Raw genomic sequence first — 20,318 nt, 5'->3', positions numbered from 1 at the left:
AATAGGAATTTGCGTCTGTCTTGGAAAGAAGTTTGAATCTCACCCTTGGTTAAAATGAAAGAAATAAAATAATTCAGACTAAATAAAATTAGGTGGCTTCATAGATACTCAGAAAACCTGTAGTGAAAAGCAAGGCTTTCAAACAGAGAACGAAGTCAACATTGATGGCAATTTATCTGTCCAAAGTCCTGTGAAAAATACAGGAAGGACATTTATAAGCTGAGGGAATTTCATAAGTTTCTCCATAAATGAATACCATCAAATTATAATGGACTGATTATAAACTGTAGCTAGTATAGCCAATGCTGAACAATAAATTGATTCCCTATACTTTAGAGGAAATGGAAAAAATTGTTTAGTATGGTTTTACCAAAAGCATTTCACCCAGGACCCCACAGAGTCTAACTTATAGAAATTATACATTTGCTATGTCCATTTTATGAATGACAGGCTAGGTTTCGTCCACCACAGTTACCTGGGCTGAGGATGGGCGTTCATGCGAAAGTGGATCCTAAAACTTCTGTAGTTCATCTATAAGCTCTTTAGAAAATAAAAGCTTACCATTGCTTTGCACATATAAATTGGTTCTGTATTTACACATGAGGGTCGCTATGAGTCAGAATCAACTCAACGGCACTGGGTTTGGTTTCTCCTTGGTTTAATACTTTTTAAGACCACTAAACTGCCTACAGCACCCAGTGATTGAATTAGGGGGAGAAGATGCAGTGCCATGGATTCTTAGAATCATGAAGTTTTAAAACTGGGTGGTCCATGTTGTGTCTGCTGTTTATCCCATTTAACTTTTTCATTAATTCTGGGTTAACTGTATGTCATTAATTTAGTTTAAAAATTAGTTTGTCCCTTTTTTTTTTTTTTTTTTTTTGCATTTTAGGTCATATGTTCTCTGTTCCAACTACCAACTCTGTCACTGTAATGCAAAAGCAGCCAGACAATATATATAAACGAATGGGCATGGCTGTGTCCCAATAAAACTTTATTTACTAAAACAGATGGCCAGCCTACAGGCTATAGTTTTCAGACTCCAGTAAGTTGCAAATAAACAGCTAATTTTAAATTCCTTTTCCCATAAGCTTTTACAGTGAGTATTTAAAGATCTAAAGTAATGGAAATATACTGGTTTAAGAGTCTCAGAAAACCTGAGTTTTAGATTCAATGTTGCCATTAATTCTTAGCATATCCTTAATTACGCTTAGTCTAATTCGTACTGCTCCGGTTCTTAGTTTTCTTATGAGTAGAACAAAAACTAAAAGCATTTAAAAAGGCTTTTAGTGGCATAAACCAATTGTAAAGTCCCTCCAAGTTCTAAAGTCTGGATGCCTTCAGTCTCCTTTTCTGTTTTGCAGATTTAAAGTTGCTCAATTTTAGTCATTCAAATTTCAACCCTTCATTAAAAAGTTTAATATGTATGTGTCTGTGTGTGTGTAAAATCATGTCTCTTTCTATATCAGTTTTCCCAGGTGCTAACAAGTTTTATCTGGCAGTTGACTTGGAGGACAATAGTCTCCAGTGGGAGGTTGGGAACAAGCCTTGTTCTGGGACAATGATGGGAAGAGAGAAAAGCCAGGAGAAGACAGAAGCGAGAGCTACCATTGCCTGATGCCTGAGTCACTGATCCTGGCAGGAACACTTCCTACCTGTAAATGCCAGGAGGATGTGCTTCTCGGATTATAATTATGACATCCCCAGCCAGCTTTTTGACTTTGTCTTGAGTTTCTGATTTGAAAATAATTACTTTAAAAATAATTCAACTTTTACTTAAAAAAAAAATCAAAGGAGCCGAAGTCCTCATTAAATGTTTCTGTCCTTTCTCAATTTCTAGATATTAGGCTGGGAGTTACTTTATTTTTATGTCTTGCATAAATAAACTAGAAAATTTAATTACAGATTAAAATGAGACATGTAAATGGCACTTCCAGAATCTTCTTTGGCCACTTTAACATCACTAGGGGAAGGGCCAGCTCCACAATTTGGGGCTCTAACACAAATGAGGATATGGACCCGGGTTCAAAATTACACATGTCACGATAGCAACAGCAGAGCATTTTTTTTTTCTGGACCCTTCTAATCACAGAGCCCTGTGTGGCTGCATGAGATGTACCCTGTGAAGCCAGCTCTGACTAGGAGTCGACATTTGTGCTAGTTATCCTGAAGTTTCTTCAGTGAGCCCTCCCTTCAGGAATGCGCATGTAAGGCTAGAGGCAAAACCCTTCATTCATCTGTGTAAGAGGCAGAGTTGGGTCACCTTCCCCATGCTGTCTGCACTTAATGACACTACCTCTGGGGTATCAGAGCAGCTGTCTCACAGCTGTCTCCATGGCCAGGCCTGGTGTCAATCACGACCTGGGTCACCCTAGCAACCATAAAGCTGTACTACCTGCCAAGCCACCTAACTCATCCTTTTCTCCTTCTCTATCCTTCCTCAATTTAGCCAGGATACAGCCTTGAGGAATACCCAGAATGCCTCTGCAAAGATTGCTTTGTCTTTTATTTACAGGCAAACAGACATTTATAGAGTTCTAAGGATAGATTATTACTTTTTACTAAAAAAAAAAACAAAAATAGCCCTCCTGAATTAAAACCAATGTGAGCAAATAATATAAGTCAAATATTAAGATTGGAGTTTTTTTTTTTTTTTCTTTTTTTTTAATGAACACTAACAGCAACCTAAAGTCATTTTATAAACTTTTAAGGTCCATTGGAGAAATGAAACAGTTAATATGCTGACTAATCACACTGTAGTCATTGTGGTTGGACTGCTATTTAAAAATTTCCTTGCTTTCTTTAATGCTTAACATGTGTGCATCTTGGTCAGGTGCATGTGTTCTGGACTCACAGGCTGTCTAGGTTTTTATTCTCATTCCACAAGTTACTAGCTGTGTGACTTTGGGCAAACTACTTAAGTTCTCAGTGTTTCAGTATTCCCATCAGTAAGATAGAGCTAATAAAAAAAATATGTCATAAGAATAACTGCTTTAATGCGTTTTAAGCACTAAAAAGCAATGCCTATGGTGGTGTAGTGGTTAAGTGCTACAGCTACTAACCAATGGGTCGGCAATTCAAATCCACCAGGCGCTCCTTGGAAACTTTACGGGGCAGTTCTACTCTGTCCTATAGGGTCGCTATGAGTCAGAATTGACTCAACGGCACTGGGTTTGTTTTTTTTTTGGTTTAGTATATAACAAGCTCTCAATTATAGTAAAGATAATGATTATACATATACTTACCAACACTAGTATATTGCCATTGTGTTTATTACTATTATTATTATCTTCTAAATGAGATAGCAGCCTCAGGATCATATTCTATACCCTATAACTCAGTGCTCTGAGTATAATAGCCATTTGCTAAATATTTTTAATGGATTTGTTTGTTTAGATTGTGTGAGATTTTTTTACATGGTGGATGGACTATCTCTCGATATTAAATGCCTCCTTTTTTTCTTTTTCACTAAAATGTGTCAATAAGCAGAGACCTCCATGGCCTACTTCATATTTGACAGCATGGAATTCACTAAGTCCTATGATCGGTGAACTTGGGGAACTCAGTTGCTTATGTGGCTAATTATTTGGACAGCTTATTTGCTCATTTCCATTGAGCAAGAAAGAGCAACATGGCCCAAAGCTAGCAGTTAGTAACTTGCAAATGCATAGAGAAGAGGTGGTTTAGGAATTAGGAAACTCAAGGCTTAGTGAGTACTGAATTACAAGACAACATAGATCTTGTCTGCAAGAGGGTCTGATCTTGGAGATCTTCTGGAAAGGGGCTCCTTGTTATATTCCTAAAGCACACCACTGTCATTCTGTTCTCCAAAAAAAAAAACAAAAAACTTCAGTATGTGTAGCTGCCTCACCTCTTGTTCCGTCTCTGCCTAAATATGGCTCTAGGCAAATGAATAAACAAAGTTTAAATAATCTACTACAGAATATTTAGCCTTTATACCTTTGATATTGACTGTACCCATTTTTGACAGACCAGGATAAACATTTCTGAGGTAAATATTTTTCAATATGAAAAACATACATCTTAAGAAACATAATTTACCTTTTAAACATATCATTATAGTTACAATACAATAAAAATGAACACATACTACATAAATATACTACTAGAGAATGTTTTTTAAAAAGTTCCATTTAAATCTAATCTAGCTCAACTGACAAGTTTAGGGTGAAGCAGAATAAAATAAACTTAAATGAAAGGAAAATTTTGGACTGTGACTTTATTTTAAGGAAAAAAAAATCATTGCTAAGAAATGCTTATCACAGAAGAGCTAGCAGGTATAAAAATAGTTAATAAACATTCAATGTGCTTTTAAGTAAGCATAATAAACTGAAAATGCACTCAGTATTAGCATAATGGGAAAAGAAAAAAGATTATTTTAATGTGTCTTACACAATACCTACACGATGCAAGCTGTCTCGATGATTTTTTCGTTAATATACAGGTACTGACTATTCGGAAATTTACAAACATCTCACTAGACAGTGCACAAACAAACAAAGCCATGGACTATAGTCACAAATGCAAAGATTATTTTATTAAATAAAACCTTCCTCATCTGAACACAGTAAAAGTTGTAGTTTTTTTTTTTCCTAAGGAGAAGGCCAAGGTGAAGGTTTAGTTTTGCATAATTCAATGAATCATGGCGTTAATTGTGTTTTACTTTCCACATGTTGCTGATAGACGTACACCTTGGACGTTGTCAAATGCCATTCTCATACAAACTTTCTCCAAATATAAGAAACAGATTAAAAAACAAAAAACTTTGGTCCCCTTTAAGGTTATTTTTTCCCTTCTTTCAATGGGAATTCATTATATGCTTGAAAATCTATTTCTCAATAAATATTATAAATGCCATATACCTATATGTTTAAAGCAAATACATTCTAAGGATTTCTTTAGAATTTCTGAACTACAGCAACTCATTTGGTTTGATTTTTTTAGTTTCTTTCCCCAATGAGTGCTCAAATGAAGGCTGTGGACCAACATTTAATGATAATTCATGTCATCGATTATGGAAAAATGAGAATAATAATATTTTTCTAATCAATGATATAAAATTTACTAAATAATTTATTAGTCTGAATTTTTAATATTCTATTAACAGTATTAATGATCTTTTTTTTAATTTTATCATCATTAGCTTATTTATTAGGCTAACTTTTAGTCACTAATTTGAGTACCACAATTTCACTTGACAATTTATTTCAGTAACTGGAAGAATCTTGGAATTTATTTGCAAATTTTAATTTCCAACTTTGTTTTGAATTTGTTTGGGACAAAGTCGTGTGAAGTGAATGGTTCACCTTAATCTCTAGGAAGTGTTCTAAAACAGTGATTGTCCGGCTGTAGCGATGACCATGAAGCAATTAGATCTTATGCCAAATTAACTGGGTTTTCTGAGGAGACAGTATTCAGAGGTTCAACCAAGTGCTAGAACTAATAAGTTATGACTGTGCTTGTTCCTAGTTGATCTCCCCATGGGGAGGTTAGGTTTTAACTTAGTAGGTCACAGTCAGTGATGATAACTTACCCCAATGCATCTACAAGTATCTTTTCATTTACAGTTATTCCAATCTGGTTTATTTCTCAAGATCTTGCTCACAAATGCTTCCAATCAGTTTTCCTTTGATTGCTGTCAGATCTCTGATAAATCCCGATAGGATTTACTTTTTCATATACATGTTTTCTTCCTATTTTGTCTTCTTTTTTCCCCCCAACTGGCTCAATGACCTGAAGCTGCTTTGGCATAAAATCTGAGATAAGTCATAGAGGAGACTTTAAAACAGTATGTTTTACTCACATACTGGGCATAATGTTTTCAATGTTACCAAAATCAAAGAACATGGTGTAAAACATGCACCCAGTGGTTGGGTATCGTTAAAGAAATACATATTATTCAATGTGTTACATATTATGTATATAACATGCCAAGTATTACATGTTGTGAGGACACTTAAGGATACGTTACAAAACTTATCTCCAGAGACTGAAATGATAGGTTCTTTCTGTATATTTCCTTGGTTTTCTCTAGTTTTTAGATATGAATATAAATTACTTCTAATTAGGAACCAGTTAAAAAAATACTCATTCTGTTTTCTAGGTTAGTGGAAAATTTGTGGTCTAAAGATATTTAAGACATGTACATACCACATCACAAATATATGATATAGTGTAGGCTCAGATTATCCGAAATAATGGTGGAATCGGTTTCAATTACTCCTTAGCAGAATATTTACTTTTACCTGCTTTTACACTTGGTCTTCTCCAAAAGGCTGAAAAGTGATACTTTTATCCACTTCCGATTGTTTATTTTAAATTGCAAAAGCAACGAATAATGCAGTTGTAGAAAATTTAGCGTAAGTGATAAATAACAAGAAGAAATTAAAAATCACACACAACCTCACCTGGAGGTGCTATAAATATTTTGATGGCTCTTCTTCCAGCACATTGTAGAAAAGCAAATTCATTTATGGTGGTTCTTCGTCAATTTCACAGTTGGTAACTCAGAAAACAGAACGTGCTGATTATTTCATCACTGCTTATTGGCTGAGCTAATTTTATTTAGTTGATCAAAGAGTTTAAATAATTGATCAGTTACCAAAAAGTTTTATGTTTGTAAAACTTGATTTAACGAATGGAATCTTCAGATAAATGGTTGAATTTGTAAACACATAATTAGTTAAAAACACTTCAGGAATCTCATCATCTATCATGTCACTTTCAGAATTCTTTGTGGTTATCGTTATCGTTATGTTGGCTATTATTTATGTTAGTTTAATAGCTCTCATGGTCTAATTCCATTTGGTCTGCCTATTCCAACACTCCCAGGTGAATATGTCTTGAATTTAAGTTAATTTTTGCTTAACTTCTCAAGATAATTTCTTCTTCATTTTCTTTTACTGGGAGCTCATAATGCATAAAAAATCTGTAATGGTAATTTTTCAAACTTATGCCACTGAATTTAACATGTTAGTTCTATAATGTTTGGGTTTTCATTTCCACCCACTGAAATGCAAGACATTTTAGAATTCTTCAGGTTGTCTAGAAGCAATGTTTTTTTACAATATAAATTTCTTGATTTTCAAAACTGTTGATTTCTCAACGTATCTGATAACTGGTGAGTCAATTCCACTGGCTACCTACATTCTTCATATGGGAATTTTAGTATTTAAGAGTTACTAATTCTTGTATTAAATCCTACATTTCTCTAAAGCAATTTTAACTATAGTAGCTATCTATAGAAAAAGACAATTGACTTTGAAATTTATTTCAACAGCATTTTGCACAAAATATTTCAGGTCTGAATTTAGTCCCATGTCCCTGGGTGGGGGATGGCAGGGTGAAGAATTGTCACAATTATATGAATGATGCAGTCAAACAGTAAGTAATAATAAATGCATAATTCAGTATTAGGTGCAAAAAAAAAATAGCCATTTAAATACTCAGCTTTTCTTACTTTACCTTTTGGGAAACTGTTTTCAAAATGTACATCTTGTCCGTCTTTTGCTCTTTACCCCATTGGTAACAAATGAAAGAAAGGAAGAGCTCTGAGCAAACCAGACATTTCCATCCCCAGTCTCTGTGATGGTCCTGTGCATTTCCACCCCCTGATTTAAAAAGCCATGACGACCGACTTACACATCATATGTTAACCAGCACTATGCTGAAGGCATTGTAAATCTCATGGGTATTTCATGGCCAAAGTAAAAACATCTTTATTCAGACTGTTTAAAGATGTTTGCGCAGCAAGGCTGCTGTACCTAGGTCCTCTTGAGGAGAGTAGACCATGTATCACTCTGATGACAGCTGGCTGGATGGTAAGTGGGCATCTGTCTCCACATCTCAAATCTCTCACCAGTGTTTTACGAGGTGATGTGATTTGAAAGCTCTGCTTAGTAGGCTGCTGGTGAGTAATGAATAAACTGGATTATCTTTCTAGGGTGTCTGAAGACCAAACAGAGCGAGAGAGTCAGCAGATGGTGAGGAAGCAGCAAAAAGCCAAAGGCCACACACAGGTCGTGAACGGAAACCATGAGGTAGGAGACACCATGAGTAAGCAGAAGACACGAAAAAGTAGTTGCTATAACCAAGTAGAAGCAAAGCAGTCGACAAGAGAGGAGACGTAGTTGACTGGGAGTAGAGAAAGTACCAGAAGAAATGACAGAGGAGAACTGAATTAAAATATTGGCAGAAAACCTGAGGAGGGGCCCTTGGGTAACACAGATGAAGAGATGGAAAGATCATCTGGCCATTAGATTTATACTGTGGTGTGCTGAACAACCTTCTAGTTCTTGAACCCCATTCTGGTCACCACAAGATCTGTGTTGCAACTGACATTATTTCCTGTCTGTATTAACTCTTAGTGCATCTTCATAATAAATCTTCATTAACTAAGGTAATCTTAATATGTATCCTATTCCTATCCTATTCCTAAAATCTTAAAATAAATGAAGTAACCCAGAAGAACAATGTGAATTAGTATAAAATATTTTAGAAATAATGCTAATTGTTCTCAAGTGTTGACCGGTAATTATCTCCAGGGGTTATTTTTAGTGAATGGATACGAAGGGTTGGTGGTTACACAACTGAGTAAACGGGTACTTCTAAAGTACCGAATTGTGTATTCCCTTCAATTAGAAATAGCCTTTTATTATACAGTAAAAGTTACCAATTGGCTTAACAAATGATTTCTTGGTATGTAGTGGTATTTTTTTTTTTTTTTTTAGTGGTATAATTCAGTCTGAAAGGTGTTCGAATGAGAATGGCATCTGAGTTAGTGGGAACTGAATTAAAGAGTTTTCAGTGTAATGATAACCATTTCAAAATTCCAGTTTAAAGGCGGAATTAATGAGTGTGTAAAATGTCCTTGCAAATTGATGTATTTCGTATTTCAGCAGGTCTTTATATTTGGTACTACCACTCTTTAGGAATACAAACTTACAAAAGGTGAATTCTAGTATTTCTCTTCAATTTATGTTGTGAAAATGTTGGTTGTCTTCATTAAATAATTAAAAAAAAAAATTGGGGAATTGTGCAAATATCTCCAGGCAAATCATATTCTCAGAAAACACTGCCAATTCCAAGACACAGTAAAATATAATCAAGTAGCAAAGCATCTATTTTTCTAAAATGTTTTTTTCTAAAAATTATCTTTAAAATCTTTAAAAATCAAATTTGTTCAGGATATATATATATATATATATATTTTTTTTTTCCCCCCCTGTCCTGCATCTCAGGCCATGGTGTCTCAACGAAGAGGATGTATGCTCCTATAAAGAGAAGCTTAGTTGAGATGCTTACTTTTACCATGACTGATCTGCAAAAAAAATCACTTTTTAAATCATGCATCTCTTTCAGTAGGTTGCAGATAAATAATTTCTTTCTAGGGACTGCAAAGTGGGGAATTAAAATTCATGATCACAACGTGCATTTTCATTGTCTCTGGCGGGTAAGTGATTGATAAGGTATGTACTCAGTTAATGACTTTTGAGTAAAAGCAGGAATAGAAAAATTCTTGGAAAAAGTTCTAGCCTACACTTGTCTACACTGGCAAAATGAGACATTGGTAATGACACTTTAGATCATTGCTGACAGTAAGGCTGCCCTTGGATCAGAAGTTGTCTTAAATAGAGGTGCTTGAGTTAGGAGCTCTGGCTGTGCAGGGGTTAAGAGCTTGGCTGCTAATCAAAAGGTTGGTGGTTCAGACCCAACAGGCACTCTGCGGTCTGCTTCCAGAAGGATTACAGCCTTGGAAACCCTATGGGGCAGGTCTACTCTGTTCCACACGGTTACAGCCTTGCCTGTTTTAGTTACTTGCTTTCCTTCAGAAATCTATGGTCTCTGTATATGTTATCAGCAATTTCTCTTAGATTATTTTTTGCTTAAAAATAATCATTAATAAACCTGTTTTTCTTTTCCTTTCCTTCATTTGCACTTTCAGCCAAAAACAAAACAAAAACTTTCTGCATTCTGTATTTATGCATCTGTCTTCTTTTATTCCTGGAGCAGCTTCTGTCTTGGGCATGTGGACCGACCGCATCAGTCACTGAGAAGCAATGACTGCTGTGACCCTACAAATCAAGTGATTGTCGTGTGGGGGAAGAGGAGGGGGACACCCCTTTGCAGTCTTCTTCTCCTCAGAAATCAGGCATCTGCTCTGCACTGAATATTTGCTTCCTGTTAACAAGTGTCAGCCCCCAGAAATTTCCTCGTATCTTTTTAAGAGGCCTGCCAAACGACAGCGTGATCAAACCAATCTAATATGGCTTAAGTGGCACTGGTTGACATTTTGCATTCCTTTATTACTTTCCATTTTTATCTATATAAAAAAAATGGGTGATAACTAATATCCAGTTGATCTTTTCATTCTGGTAATAAAATGATAACACAAAGATTTTATTATCCACTCCAGACATCCATCAAAGTACATTTTCTAATAACATACTATTCAGGGCATTTCCTCACCACAGTCAAGCGAGGCTAACTGCTCGCCCTGTATGCCCTTTCTCTCCATGGCTTAGATGCTAAACTTAAAGAGGAGTTGAACTTCAACACTTGACACTTTGTCCACATTAATGTCATCTGCAATTTTACTGTCTCTGGATCTTAGATAAACCATTTGTTGTTAGACGCCAGAAGTATCTGGAATGTCTGCCTATTGAAAAAAAATATTTTCAACCAAACAGATTTTTAGTCTTGTGAGAAAATGAAAGAGAACAGGAGAAAGCATCATGGGAAATGGAGAAGTAGGAAGTGTTGGTAGAAGGAAAGACGAGCGAGCAGGAGAAGGTGGGCAGGAGAAGAGAGAAGGTAGAGGGCAAGAAGAAACCCAAAAGATGCAAACAAGCAAAGCAAAGCAAAGCAAGCATCAAAGACCACAAGTTTATTAAAATCCAGTATTTTACATGGATCCAGAAGTGGTCTCATGCCTTCCTACATACAAGGGCATTCTGTAGCGATGTCAATGATTTGTAATTTAAAAAAAAAAAAAGCTGCCTTGTATTTATGGCATATTTGTTATATAATAATTAGAACTCACCTATAGCTCATAGGAGCCTTGGTGGTGCAGTGGTTAAAAGCTCAAGAGCTCGGCTGCTAACCAAAAGGTCAGCAGTTCAGTCCACCAGCTGCTCCTCAGAAACCCTATGGGGCAGTTCTACTCTGTCCTATAAGTCACTGTGAGATAGAATCTACTCAATATCTATGGGTTTTTTTAGTTTTATAGTTCATGGAACCAAGTTTAGTTTCTGAATTTTCAGTGTATTTACCCTTTCAAACACTATAGCAGTAACAAATTTTAAGGATACTAGGAGAGAAAGAAGAAAAGTTGGGACCATCTTAGAATGCAATGTATCATATCCTATCACTACACAGTCCAAATTTACAGAAAAGAAATTATTGAGAAACACAGAGCCTAAGGAGCTTGAATATCTTCTTGGGAATTACTGGGCACCAAATTTGAAACTGGGACTGTCTCTAAAAAAAAAAAATTTTTTTTTTTTTAATGGTAATTCTAGGATAGGTCCCAGGGTTACCATGACATTATTAGGCTACGCACTTTGCCAGACAAAACAAAAAATACAGAATGAGACCAAGGGCCTCTACAGATCCAACTGATTCTGCATCTGAGGAAATTTCACAGGGAGTAGAAATCTCCCTTTGCATTCCTTGTGTTTCCTTTATTTATTGATTTTCAGGTCTTGTTTAGTCAATTTGTGTTATGGACCAAACAAGAGACTATAAAACATTTATCTTCTCAGGCAAATAATCCATGTATTAGTCACAAAATATTTCATTCAGCCTAACTTGGCTTCTCTTGGTGATGATAACAGTAAGGCTGATTATTTTGTGTTAGTACATATTCCTACAATTAATTTGTTTGTGGTAAAACAGCCTACAAATTGGGTCGTTTTCATTAATTTAACTAATCTATTATCCTCTTAATTATGCTTAAAGGATGCAACTTTACAACGCTTTTCTGATGCAGCATTATTGAAGTACCCTTCGCTCTCCAGGACAAATTCCCGGCATTAAGCGATGGTGGTGTTTTAACAACTTTCGTATAAAATCGTTGAGCCATGATAGTCTTTCTTTGACAAGATGGGATGAGGTGGGGACACAAGGGTCATCTAGTTGTCCCTTCATTCCCATCCCGGACAGAAGAGTGGAAAACCTCCAACACGTTTTGGTCCACGAATTTGCAAAAACTGACCTTAACCTAATTCCAACTTGCAGATGCCAAACATATTCTAACAATGATATAAACAAAGGGGCATCAAAGAGCTGAGATTGGTATGGGTTTATGTGCAGAGACATTCCGTTTGTAATCTGAAGGATCAAAGCATACATTTTGACACAGAGACGGCTCTTTTTCAATGGAGTTTTTTTTTTTTTTTTAAGTACTCACTCCACACATGAAAACAAGCTTTTGACTTTTAAACGACAACAGGTTCTCTCTTCCCACTTAAAGATCCTTGCCAGCTTTTCCAACAGGGAAAAAAAATGGGTGACTACAGAACCTGAGAGAGATGGTCTGAAATTAAAATCTTTTCTTTCTCACAGGATCTTTAACAAAAAGATCTGCCCTCACCTGTCCCTGGAAGATGCTTTTGCTACATTTCCTCTACTGACACAGGCTGGTGGGAAATAAAATGTATCTCCTATCCCTTGGAAACCCTGGTGGCGTAGAGGTTAGGTGCTACGGCTGCTAACCAAAAGGTCGGCAGTTCAAATCCACCAGGCGCTTCTTGGAAACTCCATGGGGCAGTTCTGCTCTGTCCTCTAGGGTCGCTATGAGTCAGAATCGACTCAATGGCAACGGGTTTGATTTTGGTTTTTTACCATCTCTTATAGTTCCGCAGGTCTGAACACACAAGCCCTCCTCACCACGGCCTATTCTTCACTGTCAAAGGCCAAGGAGTCTGACACTATATATATTTTCTTTTCCACATCAAGTAATGACTGCTGCAAACTCTGGGAGGGAAAATGGGAAACAGCAGAGCAATTCTGAGAAAATGCAAAGAAATTTGTATGGGAAGGTTTTCATTCGAACGTAATTAACTTAGAGTTTAATATTCTCAGTGTGAGATCTTTTTTATATTATAGTTTGTATATTTCCTGTAGCTGTTTGGGGTAGTTCTACTCTGTCCTATAGGGTCGCTATGAGTCAGAATCGACTCGACGGCAGTGGGTTTGGTTTGGTTTTGAGGTATTTCATATTAATGTCACAATACAATCAATAGTTACAGTACTATTTTTAGAGATGGCACTGTTCTATACTTGTGACTTAATGAACATACATTCACCTTCTAGGTTTCAGACAGAAGTATAGTCCACAGAGAATAAGTTCAATAAATCTGACTTTTATTAAACTACAAATTATACTGAGATATAGATTTTGTTCATTTATTTCGCAGGAAATACACTACAGGTGGACATCTCAGCTCATTTAGTCACTGTGAGTTAGGATTGGATTATTTGACATACGGACTCCTCCTCTAGGAAACTTGACTAGTAACACGGCTCACTGGCAACTTGTGTTCTACTGCGTCTGCCCACAAATAAAATAAAGGCAAATAGGAATGAAAATGTTACCTGTTAACTGAACGCTCTTTCCAGTGACAGGTGACAAGTTAAGGCCATTGCAGCCCTGTTCCAGGTGCACACTGAAAGCTCATAATCACCCATTTGGTTCAAAAAATTTAAATTTCACACATAATTCTTAAAGAGGGGGAAAAAAATCCACTAACCACCAAAAACCTTTGTCCTCAAAGGCAGTGTTCTGTGGAACATCCAGAGCGAAAAAAGATGGCGCTTAGTATCAGAGTCTCCTGACATAGACTGAAGGAGGAAAAGAGTCTAACAAGGGTAATTATACAATTAACGTATATTTAAAAAAGCTGTGGATATAGCTAGCCAACACAGGATCACATTTGGTTTGGCTCATTTCTATCAATTGCTAATTTATTTAATTAAAAAAAAAAAATTACACTTTGTAAATTTAAAAATCCAAAGAAATACAAAATAAATAGAGTAAATAAGGCAGAGACCTAGAATGAAATATTTTCCCCATATGGATTTTCTAAGACTGGAGGAATCCAGAAAACCTATAGGTGCACTTAAGCACGTGTCTGGCTCGGGAAGAAAGTATTTTGGGAGCTGTCACTTTGCTTGTGTCTATCTATGCCCCAGAGCGGAAAGCTGTGCAAGACCATGCCATTAGACCTGCATAACATGTGTTCCTTTTCAAAAAGTGTAGAAGAGATGGGATTGGAAAGGAGAATGAGACACACTTGAAAAATTCCACTTGTGTGGGAGCTCTCTTGAGAGATTATTTCCTGGAGCTATTCTGTTCGAGGTGATTTTTGATGTCAGCTCTGTTGGTGAAAGTTTACCAATTTAATTTTTCGTAAGTCGTGATTCAGTTACCTCTTTACTGCTGTTGTTGGGCAGATTTGTTTTTAGGCTACTTAAAAAAATGGATATTAGAATATTTTAAGACAAAGCTGAGTTGTAAGAAGCTTAGTATTTCTAAAGAGTATACATTTCCTGAGCTTCTTGGTTTTTTAAGTTTGAGGCCGCCATTTTGTTCCTCAGAGGATGACTTATTGCCCTTTGGAAATGCAGCCAATAGCTTGGAGAGTAAACTCCGTCAACTCATATTCAGCATTTCTCCAAGAATAAAGAGAAATTTCTACTGGGTATGACAATGAGACATTAGCAGCTTGTTAGAACCATTTTATTTAAATAGCTAAGAACTGTGTGATCATTGGAGGACATTCCCGACCTGTGGTCAGCAGAACCTGGAAAAAAAAAACCTAAACATTTATGTAAAGAAATTATGTAAAGAAGTAAAATAAATTTACTCTTAAGATAATGCTACAACTCAAAATAAAATCACAGTCCTCATATCCTTTCAGTTTCTCTAGTCCAAATTCAAATCAAACTCAGTCCATGCATCTATTTTTTTTTTTTTTCTGACTCATCATTTGGCATGCACATCACAGATCTGAAGGGTGTTGGTTATTTTTGCAGATATATAATTAGGATGTAAAAATTCATCATGTAAATACTCTCAATTAGCATGGGAAACTCTTTAAATATGTAATTTTCTGTGAATATAAAATTTGGGAAAACAGATTTTCCTGTGTACAATCTTGACTGAATTTAAGAGAATTTAATGGTAGCTCTCCAAGTGAGGAATTAAGTATATTTTGTTCTATATTTGAGTTAAGAGACAAAAGTGCAGGAGACCCATAGTATTTTCTCCTGGCTGTTTGATCATAAAGACAGTCCCTGTAGTCCCAGGTCTGGCAAAATATAAATGCCACTTGGAGTATGGAATGGCTTATAGAGACATTTGTACCTTCTGTTACAAAATACATGTCATTTTTTTTTCCCACTTAGAGCTAGGAGTTGCAGTGGAAAAGGCTTCAGCTGGACAGGTTTCAAAATGAATTTTTACACCCAGATGATGGACTGGTCTATTTCAAAAGTCAGTTCATGAGTTTTATAAAGTCTACATTTTTCTTTCTCTCTTTCTTTCTCAACTAGCTTACATCATAAGGGAGGAATAACATTTTAAAAATTTTGAATAGGCACTTACTGGAATTACAGTTAATCCTGATACAATCTAGATGGGGAAGAATAGATGAAAAATGAAAATTTATCCTTCAAGGTAATAGCTGCAGACATCCAATAAAATCACAGTCCACCCTTCCGGGGACAGACACACGCAAATATGGCCACTCCGTGTCATTGTTCTTCACATACTTCTAGAACCCAGCTTTATTGTTATAAAAGTTCACCATTGGAAACAACAAGAGAGAGTTTAAAAAAAAATATGGCCAATTCAAACAAAGCTACATGGTGACAAATCTAAGTGAAATAAAGAGTTGTTAACTGTCAAAGATGCTTGGCTTAGACTGGCTGCGACTTTCTCCCCATCTGTGAAAGAACATATCGTTGTTTTCCACATAATTAAAAAGTGCTCCGTCACAATGGGGTACAGTGCAAGCACAGCTAGGCTCAGACATCTTGGACCTCCAAAATCTAATATCCCACAAAGGCCAAGAGAACGGCAGTGGTCAAATGCAGAGCAAGTTAAAATTATTCTCACCTCATCTTAATTTTTTTTTTTTCTTTTCTTTTTTAAGTTTATTTGCTTGGGCACCAAAAAGTAACAGCCAGATGTTGTCCGGATTCCACGCCGGGTATTAATTGGAGGAGGAAAGAAACTCTGCTGGCTAAGAGTGCTGTTGTTTTCCAGAGCGTATCAGCCTATTCTTCTCCTAGGAGCTGACCGTGTTATCTCTACACAGCAAGTGCCGTGGTTAACACTGCTATTAATTTCCTTTTCTTATGCTTCATATAAAAGCAGAATACTGTAAGAACAGAACATCTGGTCTGGATAACACAGATTGTGCTTATGATGGTTATTTTTAAAAGACTATGTGGGATGCTTTATGTTTATTTTATAGATAGATATATATTGGTTTTCATTTTAGTATTTAATGCCTTTGGGGAACATGAAAAATATAAACCTAGATTCTGTTTCCATATAGCTGAGTTTGTCATGTGTCGTCAACCGCATCAGAAAAGTGGTTGCAAACAGCCAAGGACCAGCACCTACACAACTCTTTCTACAGAATGCTTTGCTGTTGGTAAACTCCCAGTACTGTTTCCTCTTGGGCTAGCAGCCCCTTTACTTAAAGTACGCGACTTAGTTTGATTGACCTGTAGTAACCTATCATTGCCACTAGAGGGTACTCTAACAGAGCAGTAAAGGAGAATGCTGGGTGTTCTTTAGTAATATTAAAAAAACCAAAACACTCCCTTACGCTTTTACTTAATTTAACTAATATTAATTGCATGTAATTATATGCAGTAATCTACCAGTGAAAAAATTTTATATTTAATGAGCTGCCATTCTGTCCAGGATATTTGAAAATGTAGGTGGGGTTTTCACAAATGGCTTATACCTCGTAACATTTTATTACTCTTTTTGTAAATCTAAATACTTTCACATTTTATTTTTATCTATTTATTTTTTGTGGTTTAGCACTTGCAGAAAATACAGTAAAACCTCATTAATTTGGACTCCTCTTATTTGAAGTTTCTTTTTTTTATTTGAAGTTAATGATAATATTGAAACTTAGGGGACAGAATATTAATTCTTCATTTATTACAAGGCCAGGTCTGCTGAGAAAAACACAGAACATAAACAGATAAGATTCTGAAAGACCCACTTCAGGAAGAAACTGATTTCAAGTACTTGACTATGTAGCGATGACACAATTGGCATAAAACAGTGCACTAATTACGCGTAATTCTCACCTACCCATTAGAACCAGCCTACTCTGACCTTTATTGGACACGATTTTTTTCAGCTATTAATTTGTATTTTTTAATGCAAGTGAAGACATTAAAACTGCTTTTCTTAATTCCTTTTTTAACCTATAATTCAGACTTTTTCTTAATTCACTCTAGCTTTCCTCTCTAATTCATCCAGATTGGTGAGGTTTTACTGTAGTGACTCTTACCGCTGCAATCAGTCAGGAAAGCATTCTCTCTCTGTAGAAGAGCCTGTGTTTTTAGTGTTCTCGTGGCTGTTTGCTAAGGGCCGCAGACTTTGGGCATTGAAGGGTTGTGGATTGCCTTTGGATAGCAAAATATCACCACACAGTAGTTCAAACCAGAAAAGATGTGGTACCACGTAGGTGACTATTCAAAGGAGAAGTCCATGGAACAGAATAAGAGTAAATGTTGATCTAGATAGCAAAGCAGAACACTGGTATTTTGTGCATACGGTATGTAAGTAAAAGAAGGCAGATTTCCATTTATCTGCAAGGATATAATTTATAACCAATCAGAATGTCTGTAAACATAGCAACAGGGAAATTTCAGTTTCAAGCATCTTCAAGCCTAATCATTGATATTTTCAGTTAACTTCATTGATAGACATGGCTTCCCTTTTAAGAACCCTCAGTGGTAGGAATCACAAAACAGTAAGTTATGTTAAACAGAATAAAAAACAATAAAAAAAAAGATGCCGAAAGAACCTAAATTACTTTAAATGATGGAAATAAGGCCATTAAGTGTTTTGACTTTCCATGGCAAACAGGCTACTTGATAAATGTTGGCAGGCAAAACTGAACAAAAAGTGAAAAGTGTTAGTTCCATGGGGAAGGCAGGTCGTTACCTAGGTTGACCGTCAGTTTCACACGTCCTGCGTCCAGCTCCAGGCGGAGGGTGTCTGCAGACTCTCTCGATGTGGTTGCCATGAGAATGCCGTAAGCACGTTGGGACCGGAACCGTAAGGACACATCCTCAGCCTCCGTGTGCATCACCACCGGAAGCTGTATCTTCATAAACATACTCCCATCATAGCTCAAAACGGTTGCCTCTAGAGATGGAGAATACATAGGAAGGGACTCAGTTTAGAAAACTTCTACTTTTGAAAAAGAAAAAGGATGGCCTACTAGAGGCTTCCAGTTAGAACACAGGACTGCAAAATGAGCTCATCTTCAACAACGAACAAGTTCTTTAAGCTTGAAAGAAAGTCATGAAAAAGTTCTTCTATGAAGTACCTGCTAAAACCTGGAGGCAGAGTAGCAGCACTTCCCTTCTCACTCCTGTAGCACCTTCTACCTATAGCATTTATCTTGTTGGATATTTATCTTGTTGGATATTTATCTTGTTGCATAGATATTTGTATGTGCATGCATTTCCATTCTCAAGAACAGAGGTCACATCCTTTTGTGTCTTCACAATGCCGAGCCTGATTTGAAGTGCTAGTGACTATTCAGTGCATGTTTATGGATGGTTAGGTCACCGACCAGCTATATGAAAATGGTCAAGTCTTGCCCCACTTTGAATTCTTCACTTATAAAATGAAATGATGCTACTAGAGAATTGCTAAGGTCTTTGCCTGTCCCAAAATTCCATGATTCTAACAGATGCTACTATTATCATTTTTTTTTCCCACAATCTTTGGTCTAATAAGATTTCAAAAAGAAAGAGAAGAACTATAATTTAAATATAAGAATCAATGCAACACTTTACCAAAGGTGAGGTTCAAAAAAAAGAGAAGTAAAACTGATGTTACCAAACAATAGAAGAGCAATAGTATTTAACAAGGTAAATTTTACAAAGACACAAACTGTGACTTCTTTTAAAGGTTAATTTACAGGTAAGGGGTCACCTGACACATTATCTGTAAGCACAACCCCATTGTCCTTAAAATAGTACGCTAGAACCAAAAAGCTAATAACAATATACCTTGGCTATGTTGAATAAGGAAACTCTGGTGGCATAGTGGTTAAGTGCTATGGCTGGTAACCAAAAGGTCAGCAGTTCAAATCCACTAGGCTCTCCTTGGAAACTCTATGCAGTGGTTCTATTCTGACCTATGGGGTTGTTATGAGTCAGAAGCAACTTGAGGGCAAAGGGTTTGGTTTTTGAATAAGAATGGGGTGGAAATGAGTTTATGGTGGCTGCGTGCTACTAAACTAGGGTGGATTTCTTTAACAGGGAAGTTGCTTAATACTGCCTTCAACACACAAAGACATGGATAGCAAAAAATGTTGATCACAAACCCACTGCTTCAAGAAATAGCCAGCACCCCTTTGTATTAAACACCATATGGTGGCAGAGCACTGCAAAACAAGGATGAGTCATGTTGCTCTCTCATTGGTTCTGATAACTCGAATACCATTTAATAAAAGAAAAACTACTTGAAATTAAAATAAACTAGAAAATTCTCATTATCTTGCCTGTTTACACACCACAGCAATTATCTTTACTGATACAATTGTGCTCATTATTAAGGCTCTTTTCCGGAGTTGTGGTTTTGCAAGTTTATCTTGCAAAAAGTCAAGGAAGTCAAATATTGTTTCCAACAGATCTTTAATCATTGCTTGTTGTCATTCTAAACAACTAAATGCTGAGTCTCCCTCTTTGGCACTCTTCTGTTTTCCTCTGCCTCGTGACCTAAGGGCCCTTGGTTACTCCCTCTATTATCTATTAACATCCCTGACCCCTTTGCTTGAGTGCCATCATCCATCTATTATCCACGGCCTATTTGACATTTCCGATTGGAATACGATAGGCACCTTACTAAACGTTTAATTCATTCTAAAAATAAACCAAAAATGAGCAGACGTGTCCCTTCTCCAATCTTCTCCATCTTGGTAAAGGGCATAACCCCAAACTCAGGCCCATGCCTTTCCGACTTCTCTCTTATCCTCTCTGCTATGTCCAGTCTATTTACACGTGCAGGCTCTAATTCCAGTCCA

General features: G+C 36.4%; 1 protein-coding gene across 19 annotated transcripts in view; it reads right to left on the bottom strand.

Moving 5' to 3' along the window:
- Positions 1-20,318, bottom strand: part of NRXN1 (neurexin 1) — a 1,235,746-nt gene that overhangs the window by 633,012 nt on the left and 582,416 nt on the right. For 12 of the 19 annotated variants that reach the window (XM_023557243.2, XM_003417609.4, XM_064277107.1 and 9 more), the window contains 2 exons: positions 18,224-18,427; positions 15,629-15,655 (listed from right to left, as the gene is read on the bottom strand). In XM_023557243.2, the coding sequence (XP_023413011.2) occupies positions 15,629-15,655; positions 18,224-18,427 (231 nt within the window). The remainder of the gene's footprint in view (positions 1-15,628; positions 15,656-18,223; positions 18,428-20,318) is intronic. The other 7 variants (XM_023557242.2, XM_023557246.2, XM_023557248.2 and 4 more) reach the window with 1 other exon arrangement.

Source organism: Loxodonta africana, chromosome 26 (assembly GCF_030014295.1).
Source record: "Loxodonta africana isolate mLoxAfr1 chromosome 26, mLoxAfr1.hap2, whole genome shotgun sequence".
Taxonomy (NCBI): Eukaryota; Metazoa; Chordata; class Mammalia; order Proboscidea; family Elephantidae; genus Loxodonta; species Loxodonta africana.
This window is presented reverse-complemented; position numbering and strand designations above follow the sequence as displayed.